The sequence below is a fragment of the Lampetra fluviatilis genome, chromosome 17 (assembly GCF_964198595.1).
Source record: "Lampetra fluviatilis chromosome 17, kcLamFluv1.1, whole genome shotgun sequence".
Classification (NCBI taxonomy): Eukaryota; Metazoa; Chordata; class Hyperoartia; order Petromyzontiformes; family Petromyzontidae; genus Lampetra; species Lampetra fluviatilis.
Genome location: NC_136291.1, coordinates 13,369,452 through 13,388,548, shown reverse-complemented (window position 1 = coordinate 13,388,548; position 19,097 = coordinate 13,369,452). Strand labels below are relative to the sequence as shown.

The 19,097-nt window shown below is 47.2% G+C and overlaps 1 protein-coding gene across 1 annotated transcript; it reads right to left on the bottom strand.

The window, feature by feature from the left end:
- Window positions 1–5,357: 5,357 nt before the first annotated feature.
- LOC144936758 (chymotrypsinogen B-like) lies at window positions 5,358–9,822 on the bottom strand. Its single transcript, XM_078863879.1, has 7 exons — window positions 9,771–9,822; window positions 8,320–8,423; window positions 7,268–7,347; window positions 7,052–7,133; window positions 6,681–6,861; window positions 6,363–6,502; window positions 5,358–5,519 (listed from the first exon to the last, which is right to left on the bottom strand). The coding sequence occupies exons 1-7, from the start codon at window positions 9,820–9,822 to the stop codon at window positions 5,358–5,360; spliced, it is 801 nt and encodes a 266-aa protein (XP_078720005.1).
- Window positions 9,823–19,097: the final 9,275 nt, after the last annotated feature.

Genomic DNA, 19,097 nt, shown 5'->3' with positions numbered 1-19,097 from the left:
AGGCGGCCATGGCAAGCACCAACAGCGCCCCTTGGTACGCCAAGGGCGATTCCTCTGGTCCTCGATGACGCGCCATAAATTTCCTCGTAGCCGCCGTCGGTGGTTCGTAAAACTCCGCCATTTCCGTAAAAGCATCATGCAACGTCTTCTTCTTGCTCGCCGGGATGGATCGGAAGACCGCCAGGGAGACATCATCTAGCAGCGTGGGCAGCGCCTCCAGTGCCTCCGCCTCCGTCCATCGCACCGACCGAAAGGCTGACTCGAAGTGCCACGTGAATGCACTCCAATCGCCCCCGGCGACAAATTCCTTGATTTGTGGAAGGCGATGTCCGCGGTGAATGTCCGACGCCTCGAGCGTCCCCAATCCCGCTTCCCGCGTATTTCGCGGCTCCGTCAGAATGGCGTCCGGCGCCCGCGTGGCATCATGCCCGCTCAAGATGGCGCCCGGCGGCCGCATGTTGGCAGCCCCACCCAAGATGGCGTCCGGCGGCCGCATGTCGACAACCCCGCCCAAGATGGCGTCCGGCGGCCGCGGGTTGGCAGCCCCTCCCAAGATGGCGTCCGGCGGCTTCGTTACAGCAGCCTCGCCCAAGATGGAGGCCTCTCCCTCCGCGGCAGGAGCAATGGCGGACGTCGAATCCCGCTGAAAATCCTGGCCATCGGCTCTTGGTTGCATTCTACGCGGCCGACTAAGGGCCCCTGAAGATGCGACCGCCGTCACCAGATTCAGCAAAATCGCACGGAGCGAATCAATTTATTCCGCCAGTCGCCGCTATCCCTCATCTGCAGTCGGGGACGTAGCTTCTCCAGCCTGTCGATGATGAGCGGCGTCGGGGAGAGCAGCAGCCGGAGGCAGAGGACCCACAGCTCCCAGCAGCTCATTCTCGTCCGCCTCAACTTTTTCCTCCGACGGAGGGTCCGGTGGGTTCTTCTTCTTGAGGTGCTTGGACATCTTAAAGGATCGTCCAAACGGTCTCAAGAGACACTTCTGACACCAATGTAATAAAGCTCGTTGAGACGACTTCTGGAATCCGTCTTTTATTCAACTTGTATACAGCTTTTCCTTCACGCTGCTGACAGGCAGCGTGAGAGGGACAGATAGCGAGAGAGACACACTGCCACGTAGCAACCCGGAGCCCCGCTCCCGCGTGGCCCCCTTCCTCTGTTCGTTCCCGTTCTGACCACGTATCGTTCGTCTCCACCCCTATTTAATACCCGGGTCACGTGGTACATTTCCCCCAATCCTGGCAAGCCTCCATGGAATATTCTAGGCCCCCTCGTAAGCTGCCGGGACCACGCCCCTGACTCATCTCCCCATTGGCTGTGGCCAAAGCCAGCAGAACCAATCCCCTACTTCCAGCTGTCACCTTTCCATTACGTCAGGGCCACGCCCCTAGGCTTCCCCCCATTGGCTATAAACCAGGACCGGCAGAGCCAATCATCATGACAAGTTGTGATACGTCATTGAGCCTGATATATCCTCACATTATATCACCCCCCCCCCCGGTGTAAAAAGTCAGCCGTCTCAGCTACAATAGGATGGAAAGCAGTTGTGAAAATGTACGGGCTTTTTCGCTGTATACCGTGGTAGATGTTGAAGACGATTATGTAATGAACTCATGCACTCTTGAGTTCATGAAAAAGAACTTTCTAGCGGGATTTTAAATAGAATTAGTGTCTAAATATATATGGGCGTTTCATGACTGTACATGAAGCTGAACACGACGGCAAATTAATTTTAATGAGGGCGCCTTCACCCACCAATAATAAATGGCTTAAACTAATACAGCCCCCAAAGTAATTAGACCATCACGGATATTGTTTCTGACCGTTAAACTTTCTCCCACAACCCACACATAGCCTTAACAAGTGTTGTTAGTGAGCACCTTATGAAGGTTGGCACGGCACACGAGGGGGGTGGGTTGGCCAGCACCACGCCCAGCCGCCTTTGTCTCCCCAGTGGCGATGTTTACACACCGCACCAATCACTCATTTGAGGCTGAGTCGACCTAGGGGAGGCCCAGGACCGGTTCAGATAATCGTCACTGGTGTTGGTAGCCGTGAACGGGAATCGAACTCGGGTAGCTGGATTCGCGCTAACCACAACACTACCGCACTCCCCCCAACCCACCGCATCCCTCGTGTCACCCACATCCCACTTCAACTCCGCCACATCTCCCCTGCCCGGCCTCATGAGAGCACAACCCACACAGCACCGCGTGCCCACCCCTCTGTGCCCTCGGCACCGCAGTCTGCCCATGTGTGCATCACTGAGGAGCTGCACGTGAATGTCAACGACGTTACATTTATATTTAACCAGCTCAGCAAAGTGCCTGTCTCCCAGTCAGAAGCGAGCAAGTTCAAATCCTGGTAATGGGTTGGCATCTAAAAGTCTCTCGTGGAATGAATGAAGTGGGACCGATTCGTGAACAATTGCTTTCCAAGTAATTCATGGAAAAATTTCCGCCTTTGGAGTTTCATAAAAGTAAATCCTCCAAATTAATATACTGTACACCAATTCACCACGTATTACGGTGGAGTAGTGCACCAATTACAACAACGATGATGACGATAATGATGGATCTGTAAATACTTCACTGAGTTTCTAAGCTGTTTTCCGGAAGGTCATCCAACCCCATTCTATTTCATCCAACCTCCAACCTTTACGCAATGCCCAAACGCAAATCTCTTTGTACTGCACCAATCCCAATCTCTACATGAAACTCAACACATTCGTCAATAACACCCTTTAAAAATTACATGTCCATATTTATAGGTATATAAATTTACAACAATACATTACCCTCAGATTATATGGAGATATAGGCCATTTGTGTGGATCTGTGTTTGACTATATGGCGCTGTCATATTTACAAAAACGGAACAGCCACACAAATATTACATGAAAATACCAAAATACACATTATAAGGCTAATCAGATTTGGTGTCAAGGGTTATTTCACTTCTAAATCTAGCACTTACATATTGTTTTCATAACATTTACGGCAAATAGCATTTATAGCAAAAATTACATGTACATATAAAATATCTTTCATCCCTTAATGTCATCACTTGATGTCATCACTTGATGTCATCACTTTATCTCGCTCTTGATGCAGTCGTGTAGAGTTCCAGACAGGGGCGGTTTCTTCATTAGGGCGATTGGGCGACGCACCACCAATGTCATTCAACCACAGAGTCACGCTAGCCGTCACTGTGCCTCTGGATATAGTCCAATCAGCGTCATGCTACGTTCTGTGGAGTACCGCCTCTTTTTGGGCGATTTCCCTCCGGCTGAGAATCGCCCCGAGTGGTCCCATAGACTTACATTCAAAGATGTTTTTTTCGAACGGGGGCACTGCAATGCATTCTCTATGGCTTCCGGGAGGGCTCGCACTAACGTGCTTACGTCATCATACGTAAGCACGTTTCATCCAACAAAATTATTTGTCGCCACCTAGTGGAATCTTTAATAAAAGAAACATGAGTGGATTGTATTAATAGTGAGTATAGAAACAAACAAGATGTATTGTAAGAGTCACTTTATTTTTCATTAATATTAAAGAAGTGAAGTTGCCTTTACATGCTTAAGCTGTTAATTCATCCTTTGCATGGGTGGACCTTATCCTTATCAATCATCCAGACATTTGCCCCCCCTGAGAGATTTTGCAGGAGCCGCCACTGGTTCCAGATGTGATTCGCGGGTAACCAACATCGCAGACAACAAGTTCGTGAATAACGAGGGAATATTATAATACAAATCACCGTAACCTCACACCTGATAAATGTAGAATGTTAATCGAACAAATATTTTTGAAATGTAGAAATTGAATCGAATAAAAATAAAATAAATAGATGTAACCGCTGGGGTTACGTTCCTGAAAACCGCCGTGGTTGGCAAAACCTTATGGGAAATAGGGGGTTATAGCAACTGTGGCCCCGGTCACTTTCGTCAAAGCCTCAGTTGCCTGTTCCTTCACTAAACACAAATAAAAAACAATAGGTGTTCAAATAAAATAATTGAAACCAATAATATGTTATTTACCTTCAATACTGAGGGTTGAAGTCCATGGTGATGGCGATGACGTTGATGAGGGAATGGGGGAGGTGGTTGCTAGAAAGAAGAGGGTTTTTTTCCACCCTCTACCTCTACCTGGTTGTTGGAAGAGAACGATGATGGGAGCTGGGAGATGAGATGATGCACGGAGGGAAGACATGCGGGGTGATTTGAAATTACAAGTGCCGGTCGCCGTGCTCAACCGCGGAACGTGTTGTCTATATTTATTTAAAGTTGCGCATTTTGATGTGACGTCACATATCTCAAACCCCCCTCTCGTCCCACATCGTCACAAATGTCTGACCCCCCCCCCACCTAGGTGCGTGACGTCATTTATGGACGGCCCCTAATTCCTATGGAGAGCCAGGTGCGTATTTTTATATTTATGTGTAGGCAATGATGATCAGAGATAGGATCCAAGCCTCGTGTACACAGTAGGCCACGCTCAACAGTGTGAGTAGGGAGGACACCCCCAATTCAGATTTGGGGTGGACTCCGTGCTGAGGAACTGAGCTGAGGTGTTGTGTGACGTGGAGGGTGTTGGGAGGGGTGTGTCTGGTCATGATTGCAGGCACGCGAAGGCTCCTCGGAAGAAGACTTTGAAATAAAGCGTTGCTGTTGCCGTTTCACAAACCTCTGGTGCTCAGTTGTCGTGGAGTCGCCCACTTCTTGGGAGGACAGAACACAACGTGGAGTATCTACTCATCGCCTCCCAACTTTGTTATTGTTATTATTGTTTATTTCACCGACTTGTCCCCTCGTTACGATTTACGGGAGGAGAGGGACAGGGCAAGCTGGCAACAGATCCATAGCAGAAGGCATAAGTGCTGGTCAATGTGACATCTTCTAAAGCTCCTGTGGTCCCAGTTAAATCCAGTAAATCAAAACTATGATGAATCTAAGTGTAGCCTTGATTAGTTTCTGGAAAGTTTTGGGCGGTACAATAAGTATCATGATTGGCCAAACGATCGGACCAAATATGTATTCTTCAATGCACAAGATATATGTAGAAGATATGTTGTCTTTGGAATGCATTACAGAATTCACAGCAACCAAGCATTTAGAAATGCAGACGAATAACAATGTTTTCATTATGGAACATTGTTTACTAAGCTCTACGTATGCTGAACTTCTTTCGCACCATACGTAGCCTACCGTGTTAATTGGAGGTGCGGGGAAATCGGAGGTGAAAGATAAACCCGCTCATATTTGATTCCATTGTTTTATTGAAATACTTAATTTGCGAGTTACAATATAGGCAACTTGTCACAAAATGAACACCATACACGTGCTGGTGCGTTTAGTTGGCAGCGATGGTCTGGTCGATCCAGCTGCGCAGGGCGGTGACGCGCGCGTACACGCCAGGCATGGAGGTGGAGCACGAGCTGCTGCCCCACGACACGATCCCCACGAGGTTCCACACGCCGTTCTTCTCGCACACCAGGGGGCCGCCAGAGTCGCCCTGTGGAGACAGCATCGACAAAAATCAGACCCTTGGCTGATCGCGCTTTGCTCATCAATCGACGTCACTTGGTTGGGTTTTACAGTGAGCAAAGGGATGCTGCGCTACTTCATCAAGTGTTAAAGAGCAACGATTTGTTTGGTAACAAGAAAAGGACATTTTAGTCCAATATGTTCTTGTTCTTGTTATTCTATTTCATGTAGTACGTACGTTGGCTTTATCTGTTTAGCATTTATGTTTTACCCATGTTAAATGTCACTTTTATTTGCAGCTCATTTAAGGACTTGTTTGACATTTTACCTTTAATTTTGCTGTTTAGCAATGGCTTCGCTATTCTTTGTATAATGTGTTTGTAACCCAGGTCTCCCATGATAGAGGGGCTAGCAGTCACAATGGGCAAAAACACTGAGAGAATGATACATTTTCCTACCGACTAAGCCCATGTGACTCAACTTAAGATAAAACAAGTGATTTTTTTACTGCAATAAAACAAAAGAGAATGTGCAGACATTATGGCAGTTTGGGAGTTCTCGATGAGCCTGTTGGATACTCATATTAATGAGGACAGTATATTTAGATGCACATGCACAACATTTGTAGCTAAATCATAAATTGTGAGATGGACATCATGATGTCCAAATCGCCCACGACGACACCACGTGTCCCACGGTATTGTGCTGTCTCAATTCATCTTGCTTCTCAAAACCAAATGGTGGGAATATGTCGACTTTCGGGCTAAGTTAAGGGTGCCTATGCCTTTATGAGCATTAGGCCTACTTTTGTGCAGTGTATAATACTTTACACCAAGTAAAGATCGTCAATACTAACGAAACGAACACTCACCATGCAAGAGGAAGCACCAGCAGCACCAGCACAGACCATGACACTAGTGATGGTGTTGGCAGAGCCCCACTTCTGCTGGCAGATCGAGGGAGGCACAAGGGGTAGAGCGGTCTGCTGCAGGATGGGCGGCGTGTTGAAGGCTGTGAATTACACACACACACACACACAAACAAATCCATATCAATTTGGGCTGGACCCTGTGGATTAGATTTCTATTTTCTATGATTTAGTTTTAATAACATTGTTGGATTGGGGTGGCCTATACAATACAAAATTCCGCTCAGTGTTCGGCATCACGAGTTCTGCATCGATGCTCACCGGAAGAGCGGACCTTGCCCCAGCCGGAGGTGACACACATCATTGTATCAGGGAAGACATCCGAGGAGGCAGGCAGGCAGACGGGAGAGACACGGTCCACGATCTGAGCGGGCTGAGCTAGCTTCAGCACCATGATGTCGTTGTTGATGTTGTAGGAGTCCCACTGCTGGTGAGTGATGGCCTGTGTGTGTGCAAACGGAGCGAAAAACCATAAAGCAACGGAGCTACCGGTATTGACAATCGCGAGCTGTCAGCCTGCATTTCAAATGCTCACTATACCGTTATGTGACGTGGCAATCTGAACGACGTGAATATAATCGTGTACAGTTTCCATCACGCCTGGGTGAACTGAATGAGGAACACAAGTTTACCTTAGAGACGGACAGAGACTGGATGTTCTCGACGTTGGAGTTCCTGTCGTGCTCTCCCAGGACGACGCGGTCACGGGACGGGCTGCGGACGCGCACACGTTCATGACCCCTACATGACCTTCTTGCTCAGAATCATCTACCCACACACGTGTGCGTGTTTTGCTGATTACAGTCCATTGAGCTGCAATACGCAATCGCGTCTCAGTGAGCACTCACTTGAACTCGCAGTGAGCAGCGGTCACCACCCAGGTGGAGCTGATGAGGGAGCCACCGCAATAGTGCCAGCTGGTGGAATCCTGTAGCGGTTTAAAGGGCATAATTCAAGGGGCTGCTTTGACAGTGGTGTACATGAACTAATTGAAAGGGGATGAAAATTCACCACCGAGTGGGTAGTGACGATATTATCAGCTCAGGGCGTGCAACAAACGGTCAGGTGGGGCCCCAATATTTGATGTCTCGCTCGGTCGGACCGAGGCTATTATATTTCGCGTCTCCTCTTGCCTAATCACATCGTTTAGTATTTTCATAAACAATCAATTTAAACCGCGTTTTAAATAAGTTGTCGTTCTTTTATGCTGTTGAAAACATATATCATGCTGGTTGTCAAGGGGGGCCCAACTCAGACAGTCTGCCAGCAAAACCTTTTGCTCGTTTAGTATAATTATTTTAAAAAATGTTTCTGTTGGATGGTCTGAACCCTTTGAGGCCAGCAGATTTAAAGGGGCAATTATGAATTGAAATATCGGCGCTATGACTATGTCATGTTTGTGTGCCGGCACTAATTAATTATTCACAGGCCTTAAAGCAATACAAACAAAAAGTCTACCGTTTGGGTAAGAGGCCTCTCCACTGTTTGCATTCAGACGCCTATGGGAGGAGGCCTCGTCCCATGACAAAGTAAATTGCAAGCTAGGAGTTTTTTTTGGGAGAAAATATGGCACTATTGTCATATTACACTGTATCCATTAGAAACGTGGTTTCAACTTCGGTTATTCACAATTGGTTGGGTATTGTTAATTAATCTGTGTTATCTCTTGAACATACAGGGAGATTGATTTTACGTAGAACTATATAACGACATCCACATCACCATATCAAATAAGGCAATTTCGTTCTGCATATAGAATTGTGATAAGAAAATACTTGTTCGTAAATATAAACCGAGTTGTAACGCGCATGTATAACAACACACTACTGTAATCTAATTATTTTTTTATTTTTAGAAGTTACAAGTTAGATTATAGGGGAAGGCAAATTGGCATTCGTACCTGCAGGGACACCTGCCAGGGCCAGGAGCCCGACACCGCATTCTCGCCGTTGACGATGCGGGAGTAGCCGGTGATGACCGGCTTGATGGCTGGGACACCGCACCCTGGGGTGTGTGCAGAACACGGTGATTGGTCGTTAAGATTACTGAAGGCTTCTTGCATGAATTGCCTACAAAGTTAGCGCTTTATATATTTAAGGTAATAAACAGAATCTGAAGGAGCTCTGTAAATATTGTTGCACCGTCAGACCACGAGAGAAGGCGACCGGCTTGGCGGGGCATTCATCGAGCAGCGGATAAATCATGGCCCATAACGATTACATGAATACAATATTAAACAATAATAATTAGACAGCAGTTTGGGCTAGGTGGATAAAAACTACACAGTATGCGCACACTTGATAGTTTTAAATTGGGTATCTTTTGAGTTGACCAGCTTGATGGCCGGAACACCGCACCCTGTGACGTGGGTACAAGACGAGCTCAGAGAGCACACCCTGGCTTGGTGGATTCAGAGATTACTTCTCACGTTATTTGACACGCATGTACTGGGGATGTCGCTTCAGGTGAATAAACAAAACCGGCACACAGTCTTCTGAAACTCATAAAAAATATACATTTCTTTTTTTCACGTACATGTTTTTTTATAATTCGTAATTCATGTAACCCTCCGTGAATTTAGCTGAGTGACTCTAATTTTTCATCATCATTAACTGGGAGTGGAGTAGTGGCGTAGTGGTGAGCGCACTGCGGCTGTGCACTCCGATCACTTCAGTTGGATTCCTGGCCATGGCTAACATCATTGATGAGTGATATCTGTCCCTCCCCCCACCACCCGCCTTCATAAACCCGCAGTGACAAGCTTGGTGAAGTATGGTGAAACCGACACGGCAACATTCGAGTTATGAAGGGTTTTAAAAATAGAGTTATTAATTGCAATTACATCACCATATATCCAAGATGGCCTCAATGAGTCTAAAGCTATGTTGCCGCTCTAAGATGATCCGTTAATGATAGATTTTGCATGTGGGTGGCAAACAGAATGGGTAACTTAAACTCTAGGCATCAGGAGAGAAAACGACGGGAATTCTGTAGACATCTAAAAGACATTAATAATAAACTTTTTGGGTTAGATCGCATTATTTATAAATGTGTCGTAACCCTCCACCACCCGACACGGCCAATCAGCAAAAAAGTGTCACGTTGACAAAAGACAAATAGTTCACTACTTTAGCCCACTGGTGTGTTGAAGAGTGAAACCACAACATTTACAATTTTTTAAGCCTACGTGTTAAACTGATCTAAAAGACAGCCTGTTTGATGTAACTATCACCTTGAGCTCTACACGTTCCAGACACATTTACTACTTAGAGACCAATAGTATCTGCCTGTGTAAATATGGATCATTCACATAGACACGGCTGCTTTCACGTTCCAGCGGACATTGCTCACCGAAGGCGGCGCCGATGAAGGCGAAGCAGGAGACCAGCCAGAAGAGAGACATTGCTACTGTGGTGATCGGTGCTGGACCCTGTCTCTCTAACCGGCCCCTTTTATACCAAAAAATGCCGTTGGGCAGCGAGTTTATTACATCGCAATCTGATAACACCGGCCCTGTATACAAGTGGAGAAATCCAATAGGTTCTCATGAACTTCGGGTACATTATTACCGAAATAGAATTTAGTCACAATTAGACGGGCCGCGACGTGTCTTTTATTCACGAACCAAGGGGACTTGAATTGCGACTTACAGCTCGAAAGTTTAGGATAGAACACAATGCATAGTAGAATTGTTCTTGTAGTTAATAGGTATCGTTTGTGAAATATAGTTAGGTAAGTACAGGCTTCTTCTTGTCTTAACTCATCCATTGTTTTACTAAAATTATCATGTGCAGAAGTTTGATCTGTGTTTGGCATGCACACATGAGTAGTGTAATCTCAATTATATGGCATTTACACTAACAAAACCTCGCCTTTTATACTTCCCATAAGCGAGTTTGATAATATAATCTTCACATGTGTTATGCGTAAACGAGTTTGATCATCCACAGGTGTTACGAAGATGTTGGCTTCTGACACCTTGGGTGACGGAGTGAAATGTATTTTCATCGTCTATAATAAAGTCAGGCATAATGGTGTTTGATAGTAATCTCTTTTTTACGATCAGATTCATAGAGTACCGTGAATACGTTATGTGATCAAAGGAAGAAACCCGTTGTTTGATCCAGGTTATTCGTTTGGTTCGGTTGGCTTCTAAATTTTCCATTATCTGGGTTCCTATTATCTCGGTGAACAATTGATACACGAATTGTGATAGGATGCCAATTAGTCTATGTAAGTCAGCTTTGTCTTAAAGGAAAATAACGATGAGATATGTAATGTCTGTGTTCAAATAGAAACGTAATTTTACACGCCATGTACCAGGAAGGAACAGCTAAAAATTACAATGTACAAAGAGAGCACATTGCTCACATCAGCGGCAGGAGTCAGGCAAGAAGAAAAACTTGCACTGAAGCCACCGATATGAGGAAAAACGTTGCCCTCTTCGCCTAAAGCAGGCCTCACGAGAGTTATTTTGACCAAGAGATACATTACCTCAGAGGTTTACAAGTAATGAGAATGGGTGAAAATGCATTCACATAATTTTCTGTACACACTGCACTATATCCAACACATGTTCCCATAAATAGTAAACCACCTAGTTTTTTTTTTATCTGTAGCGAACCAACGTATTCATATTTTATGGGCAAAATGAAGTTTAATTTGCATTGCACTACGAAGCACGTCTATTTTATAAAGATTGAGAACATGAAAAAGTTAAATGATATGTAACATGGGAAAAGCCTGATTTCATCTTCTCATCAACAACAGCCATGATGAGTAATCTGTTGGATAAAATCCTCCCCAAGCTATGTGGTATCTCTTACGATCCTGCGATGTACAAAATCCACCGATTGCTCTATGCCGCTGTACCGGCCCCGTTATGTTGTAATGTGCACTGATGCCTACTTTACTGAGGGCGATATTGGCACCGAAAATGAATATTTATTGATTGATACACACGAGCCGATTTCATTGCTCCATCTTCCTGATGGACATTCTTTCAGGACACGTTCCATCTCTTAGTAACCACGCCATAATTCTGCAACCATTTAGCTATCATCCCTTATCTCAATATGCGTGGGAATTTACTAAATCTCACCAGATGACTGTCGTGTTCTGACAAGCTTATCTTTGCTTATTTATTGTGGAAAGAGGTTGCCAAACTAAACGTCTTTCCGATATTAAAAAATGCCGTATTTAGCTTCAGGAACTTCAGGTACATCAACCACAGCACAAATGGCTCTCGTCTGGCTCTTTCCTGTTTCGATTTATTTGGCGCTACCTTTGGTGAGCGTGTACACTTCACTGGATTTGAAACTGATTAAAACTTGTGGCCAGTCATTTGGCGCTGTGTGGGGCAGCAGTTAAAAAGTGTAATCTGCATCTCATCCTTCCGGAATTGATCAAATAAGTATAACATTGTGTGCAGTGACTGGCACATGCAACGTAAGCGTAGAACCTCCAACTACTAGCTCAGAACCTCCAACTACTAGCTCAGATCCGTCAGCTCAGAAGATACCTCCCCACCACTCGTTTGAGCATGGAGACACTTGACTTTTTTGTTGAACAAAAAACAAGTTTCTGGAACCTTGTTTATTTATTTTAAACGCTCATTCTGGAGGTCATGTCTCTGATATATTGCATGGGTTAAAATGTAATTTCCAGTCACATAAAACTAAACCGAGTTATGAAAGTGTAGTGAGTTGATGAATTCAACTCGGTCAACAATAATTGTAATAAAAAAAAAATCAGCTCTCGGAATGTAAAACCATATAAGTTAGACTGCAATCTGACAAAGATGACAAAGTCGAAGACCCTGCGAGATAGTGCACGCCTTAGTAAAAAGTAGCTTGAAGAGATATCAGATATCATTTTATTTAAACATTTCTACAAATTTAATTAGATTTTGAAAAAGTAGAAATAAAATATTTAGAGTTATTGACCATGTAGTCTCTTGGCCTCACTCAGGATTTTCCCATTCCTGTGGGTGTATATTTTATTGGTTGAATTATTGATTAAAAAAATACATTCTATCCGTAAAAAAAGTGATTTATACGTTGTAAGATTAGACTACTTTAAAATAAGCATTAAATGCAAATATAGCTTAACATGTAGGTTAATGTAGCAGTGTCAATACTGGAACTTCGCAGACTTGCGAACGTGGCAAATTGTGAAGGATTAAAATATATATTTTAAAAATATTATGTATTTAGTTTCAGGTTTAACTACACTGATTGTAACAAAAAACGTAGTATGATTTATTAGCCCAACTTGATGTGGAAAATATCCAGATTAAATAAAATATTTTTTTCATCAAAGTCATGCGATAAGTTCCTGAATGTGAATTTCTGCACGTGATATTTTCTCATGCATCATCCCTTCAATTCCATTATTTGTGTTACAAGAATATCGACCTCCTCCCTCCTCCCTCCCACTGTAATTTGAAGTTGATAAGAGGGTAGGAGACAAGGTGGTCTCCTTCAACACGCCCAGGATGCAAGTTCGATGGCCACAACAAATGGACAATTGTGTCATTTGGCGCTGTGCTACGTAATTAAACTGTGATGCAATTTTTATAATAATTTACAGTTCTAAAAAGTCTCCCACCCGGAGATCACAAGACACAACAACAACCGCCAATCGCCAGGCTAGATGCACTTTGAAGCCACATGAAGTGTCAAAGACTCGCTGGCAGGAGATCACACTGAGATGCCTGGGAGATGCACCACCTGTGCCCCCTACTGTGCCAACTTGCTATGATTTAGCCGCAAGCGCCCCACTCGTTGTTGTGAGCGTCGCTCCTCTGCCCTCCATTGTTGCAGGTGGGCGACTGCCTCCAACTGCCCAGTAGCGCCCTTCATAAGCCTCCAATCTTGACACTGCTGGTACTCGTCATGGGTAAGTCCCCTTAGCTCCATATCCTCTTGTATCACATCACTCCATCTCTTCTTTAGCCCGTGCCGAGCCTATTTAGCCCCCTATATCTGGGCATGTAGTGGCTGGACATGCGGGCTACATGCCCCAGCCAACGCAGCCTTACCTGCCAGAGAAGCTCACCAATGGGACTGTGTCTAGATTGGCACAAGACACACGCACATGCAGGCAGGCTCACACCAATAAAATCCAACCCCAAAACAAAGGATTCAAGAAATATCACAAATACTCATAAATAAGCTGCGTCTTAAGGTTCAATTTGAATAAAACGAGGAGATGATGGGGAGTCAGTGGATCGAACATCCTGTGAACGTATATTTCATAGCCTAGGGGCCACACGAGATAAGGCCTGGTCACCCATCATCGTTGAAGAGACGTCACTTCGGCACACACAACAGACCAGAATCGGCTGAATCACTCTTGTTGGACATATAGGCGATGTATATGTGAGGGAACAGCATCATTGAGAGCCTTGTGGGTGAGGAGAAGAATCTTGAAATTTACTCGAAACCAGACCGGCAGCCAATGGAAATGCCAGCATAGGGATAATACGTTTTAGGTGACTAAACAGAATATGAGGGATGCCAGCTAACAGTGCATTACAAAAGTCAATACGAGAGAAAACAAACGCATTATTCAGCTTCTCGTTGTCAGTTAGTAAATGGATGGGGCACAACCTGTATATATTTCTAAGATGAAAAAAATAAAGCATTGATCTAGTTAATGTGGACTTCAAAGGTGAATGAGGCACCAATGACAACACGAAGGCTGTGAACTGCCTGAGTTGATCATATTATATTCTTAGTCTTGTACAGATGTAGGGGTTATTACGGGAGAAACGGCGGACGACAAACACAGGGGTGTCTGCACTCACACACACGGGTGGTCACACCGACGTCCGCATCCGTTATCCCCCACGCCCCCGGCCCTCTGAGGGGATCCCTATAAAAGGCGGGGAGCCAGAGAGCTCGAGGCAGGTTAGACACGAAGCTGACCAGTGAAGATCGAAGACTCGGAGATTAGGCCCTGGGACTCCCCTGTCTCGCTGCCCTTGTCAGGGCCGAGCTGGGTAAGCCAGCGGCGCGACCCAAGAGCTCCCGGACCTCTGCCCTTGTCAGGGCAAGGCCGGCTTAGCTGGTGCCGAGATCTGTGCTTGCCAGGGCCAGATCAGTCAGCCTCCCGTAGCCCATTAGAGGAGGACTGGGGAACAGGACAGAGGGCTTAGTACTAGAGTGGGTTTCCCATAGTACGGGTGAAGGGGCCGTTACCCCTTCAACTATTGTGCCTGTCACTGAGTTAATAAACAGAGTGTGCCTCAACTCCGACCTCGTCTCCTCGAACTTACTACACAGGTATTTCAAACAATTATCAAGGCGAGTGATTAAACATCGCCTATATGTTTTTGAAAGGGGTGCTCTTTGATAGCCATTGCCGACACATCATTGCGAGTCAGGTATCAATATTAAATTAGGCTTTCTCAAAGATTCAAATAAATAGGGTACGTAAAGCCGTAACACCCACGGTGGCAGGGAGTTAGAGGGGAAATGGGGAAGGGGTCAAAGCAGGAGGGAGAGTCGGGGGGGGGGGAGGGAGGAGAGTGTATTATTGATGAGTTTCGGATCTAAACATTACTTTTTTAAATTTTCGGATAATTTACAATATGTAATAATTTAACATGTCTTCATGCTAAATAAAAATGGGGTCGTGATGCCACGTGACACCCTCTTGGTGGGGAAAATGTTGATGACATCATGGAAGTGATGCTATTTCCTTTGACATTGTTTTTTGGAATACATTCCTTATTTTAGACACATTTTTTCGATTTGTATACAATTCATCCGGAAATCTGGAACATCCTTAAAGTGTATGTATCTTTCTTGAATTTGGAGCTTTCGTGACTGCAGGAATTACTCTTGAAGAATTTAAGTACAGGCCAACCTTGCCCAACGTGGCTTTATTGAACGCGTGTTTTGGCTATACACATTTTACCTAATGATGTCTTTTCATGTACACGGGGATGATGTTTCGGTTGTACGCAGTTTGACGCTGCTAGGATTATCATCTCCATGTCGAAAAGTAGTGCCCTGAGAGTGCTTCATCCATTGGAAGGTGTGAATGAATCGACTGTGAGAACAATTTATTTAGAAATATGCACATTAACATAACGCAAATGTTCCCACATTGCCACATGGATCTATCTCTCCACTCATTGAAGATGTCAGTCAAACGCATGCCTAAATAGTTAATCAACATGCTCATGGACAACGGTTCTGGAGAAATACCATCTAACCCTGCTGCTTTGCCATTTTAAAGATTAATGATGACATGCCAAACTGCCTCTGATGTAGGAGAGTCTGTGTTAGTTTGGCAGTCAAAGTCAGCTGCAGTATCTGCCAAATTGGGATAAGCATCTGTTGGTGGGTGGTTCAGCACTGCTGCATAATGCTCAGGACTTCTTCCACCGATGAGCAAGGAGAGCAGTCTGATTTGGTGATCGTAGCCTTGGCAGTATGTCCACCACCTCCTCTGAGACGTTTTATGACGGAGAAAGCTGTCCTCATGTCGTTGTGTAACAGTCCCAACTCAACTTCATCAGTCAGCGAGGTCAGGTACTTCTCTTGGTCAGCTTTTGCTCAAGCTCTGAACATTCTCTGAAGCCTGCTATGTTCCTTGATGTTATCAGTTTGCCGTGCAGCTGCCTTCTGTTCCAAATCCTGGAACGTGGAATCAGAGAGCTAGGGTTTATGCACAGGCTTTCAGAGGCCTAGTGTAGCTTCAGCAGCCAGTGTAATGGAGGCACATTCGACCAACATTCTGGTGAGATGCTGGAGACTGCCAGCATCTTAGGGCTATCCCTGAGTCTCTGGACATCATACTGCTTAAGGTACGTTGCATCCTATTAGCATAGGGTTACATCAGCTCGTCATCAATGTTTGGATATCCGGCAAGGTACCTGCTGATTCAAGAGACAGTTTAATTGTTTCTCTGTACAAAGATAAAGTATCCCGTATGGCATTTATCAATTAGAGACCTATATCCCTACTTCCATAACCGGGAAAGGTTTTTGCACGTGTACTTCTGGACAGGCTGCAACCACTCCTGACAAAACACAATCGCCCACAGCAATCAGGATTCATGGCTGGTCGATCTACGATGGCTGCTGTGCTTGCACTCCGTCTACTTGCAGAACTGCACTGTAAGTTCTACCGCCCATTGCATGTCACTTACATTAATTTGAAGGTGGCTTTTTACCAGAGGTGTGGACTCGAGTCATGTGACTTGGACTCGAGTCAGACTCGAGTCATGAATTTGATGACTTGCGACTCGACTTGGACTTGCATAACAATGACTTTGTCCCACCTATGAGATGTGGACTCGAGTCATGTGACTTGGACTCGAGTCAGACTCGAGTCATGAATTTGATGACTTGCGACTCGACTTGGACTTGCATAACAATGACTTTGTCCCACCTCTGCTTTTTACTGTGGAGTCGGCTCTTTGGTCTGCCTTGAGAGGAATTGTGGTCCCTGCCATTCTGCTGGACCTTGTGAAAGATCTGCATGCAGGCACAAACGCATGGGCTTGTGCCGGGTTCTGACTTTTGTGGGGGTCGCTAGCCCCCGAGATCCCTCCCTCGATAATGTTAACGGCCGGGCAAGCATCATCAATCGCCCCCCCGCTGCTAGGTTCCCCACCCGTGGTGTGGGAGCCGTCGCCCGAGGATTCCCCTCCACCGCGGGTCCGCGTAGCCGGCATGGTTAATTTACGTACGCGCACACCCACACACAGCTCTGCGCGGCACTCACTCAACACGGAGCACTCACGTTGTGATCGCACACCTGTATCATATACGTAGTGAACACACGCGCACCCACACGCGCACCGCTCTGCGCAGCGCTCCCCCGAGGCGAGCCGCAGCACTACAGAACCACTGCGTACACACGCTTCCCCACGCGCTCACACTGCACGACAAGATCACGCGAGACCACGCTTCGCTATTAATGATTTATTACCTGGTAACTTAATGTTGAATCAGTGAGTCGACGAGGCTGGCCTATTCCACTAAACCGGTACCTATTCCCTATTTATCGGCTATTATCCTACCTCACCTCCCTACTCACTGTTTGGCGCCCGTGGAGGTACCTCGATACGTCGCACGGACGTCCGGGTCGCTGGCTGCAGCTGCTGCTGGTCCGCTGGCCTGGAGAGAAGAGCGCCCCTTCCCCCTTGCGCCCCCCTATTTATTCTCCCTACCTCAAAGGAGTGCTGCGCTGAACAATGGGCTCGTAAATCCTAATTAATCCCTTTCTCACGCAGGCCCCCATCATCGAGGTTCATGCGGCGGCGTCCATTACAAAGGTGCGCCGTGGGAATTTGTGCACGGCTGCCCGCGTGCCCCCGCTCTCCAGGTTATTCATACTAATAGCCTTATTCTTTAACTCCCCTAATAATGGTGCCTGCGTGCCCGAGCGTAATTACGTCGTCCCTCCGCTGCCTGTGCGGGGGTGCCTGATTATGCGTTCAGATGCGCTGCGTGTTTTCTAACGATGCTCCTCTATCACAATACTTATTCCCTCTGCCTGCCCCGTCGATACTCGCGTGTGTGGGGGGAAATGCGCCTCAACCGCGGTGGCCGAATGCCCCACGCCGCGACCACACCATATTAAGGCTGGCCGCAGCGCCGCGGTGCCACGTAGCATGGAGGAGGTCATCCAATTCCCTGATCGCCGGAAACCGTGAGAGTTATTCCCGATGAGGGTTTCTCGGATAAAAACCGGTCGATCAGGTGACCTTCCCTTCCAGCTCTATGGGGGGGGGAATGCGTGCGGGTGTGTGCTTATGTGGGGGGGGTGATGGGGGGCAGTGCGGTGGGGGAAGCCGGGCGGCTCCCTGGCTCGGCAGAGCGGCCCGTCGCTGTGGCACCACATAGCCCCCCGGGGTGCCAGTCCCCGTCCCGGGTTGACTGGAGCACCTCGCCTGGGTTGCCCCCACGAGGTATCGCCGCGGGGTCCGCGGGATTCGCCCGGCCCTTGTGGCTGGCCTCGGGGGTGGCGGCTCCGTCTCCTGGGGCTCCGGCGGTGGTCTCCTCCTCCATTCCAACGGCTCCCCTCGGCCCCTGGCACCTGCGGGCTGGGGAACAAACTCAGAGGCGGTGGGGTTTAGGGGTCGCCGTCCTCGTCGCCCCCGGCCCCGCCCGGGGCCCCTCGGAGCCCGGGGCTCCGTGGGGCCCATATACTGCGCGAGGCCCCCGGGTACGGGGGGTGGGGGGACCCCGGGGTTTCGGGGTACTTGGACGGCGGGGCTCCCCCCCTCGGGGGCTGCTCGCCATGGCTTCAGTCGGCGGATGTTGACCACCATCTCCCGGCCCCTCTCTCCTCCCTGAATCAACACCGTCCATGGTGAGATCTGCCGTCTCACAATCCAGGGTCCTCGCCAGTAGGTGGTCAGCTTCCCCACCTGTCCGGCACCGATGCGGGGAGTGTACAGCCACACCTCGGAGCCCGCAGTGTAGAAGGGGAGCTCCATACGTGGTCGGGCGCCCTGCTCTTGCCGCTGGTGCGCGGCCTCTCCGTGCGGGTAGGCTCGGCCCCTGGCACCTCGGAGGGTCTCCAGCAAGTGCTCCACGGGGTGGCTCCCTTCCTCCCGTTGCGGCGGAGGGACACCGAACAGCAGATCTGCGGGCAGGCGAGACTCGCGACCAAACATCATTAGGAACGGGGTCTGTCCTGTAGATGTGTGAAC

What these genes read in the sequence shown, in the direction of transcription:
- LOC144936758 (XM_078863879.1), bottom strand. Translation starts at nt 9,822, where the DNA reads ATGTCTCTCTTCTGGCTGGTCTCCTGCTTCGCCTTCATCGGCGCCGCC. An exon ending in CCTGGCAGGTGTCCCTGCAG is followed by an intron (nt 7,348 to 8,319) that starts GTACGAATGCCA and finishes AAACCGCTACAG; the next exon opens with GATTCCACCAGCTGGCACTA. An exon ending in GGGCAAGGTCCGCTCTTCCG is followed by an intron (nt 6,503 to 6,680) that starts GTGAGCATCGAT and finishes TGTAATTCACAG; the next exon opens with CCTTCAACACGCCGCCCATC.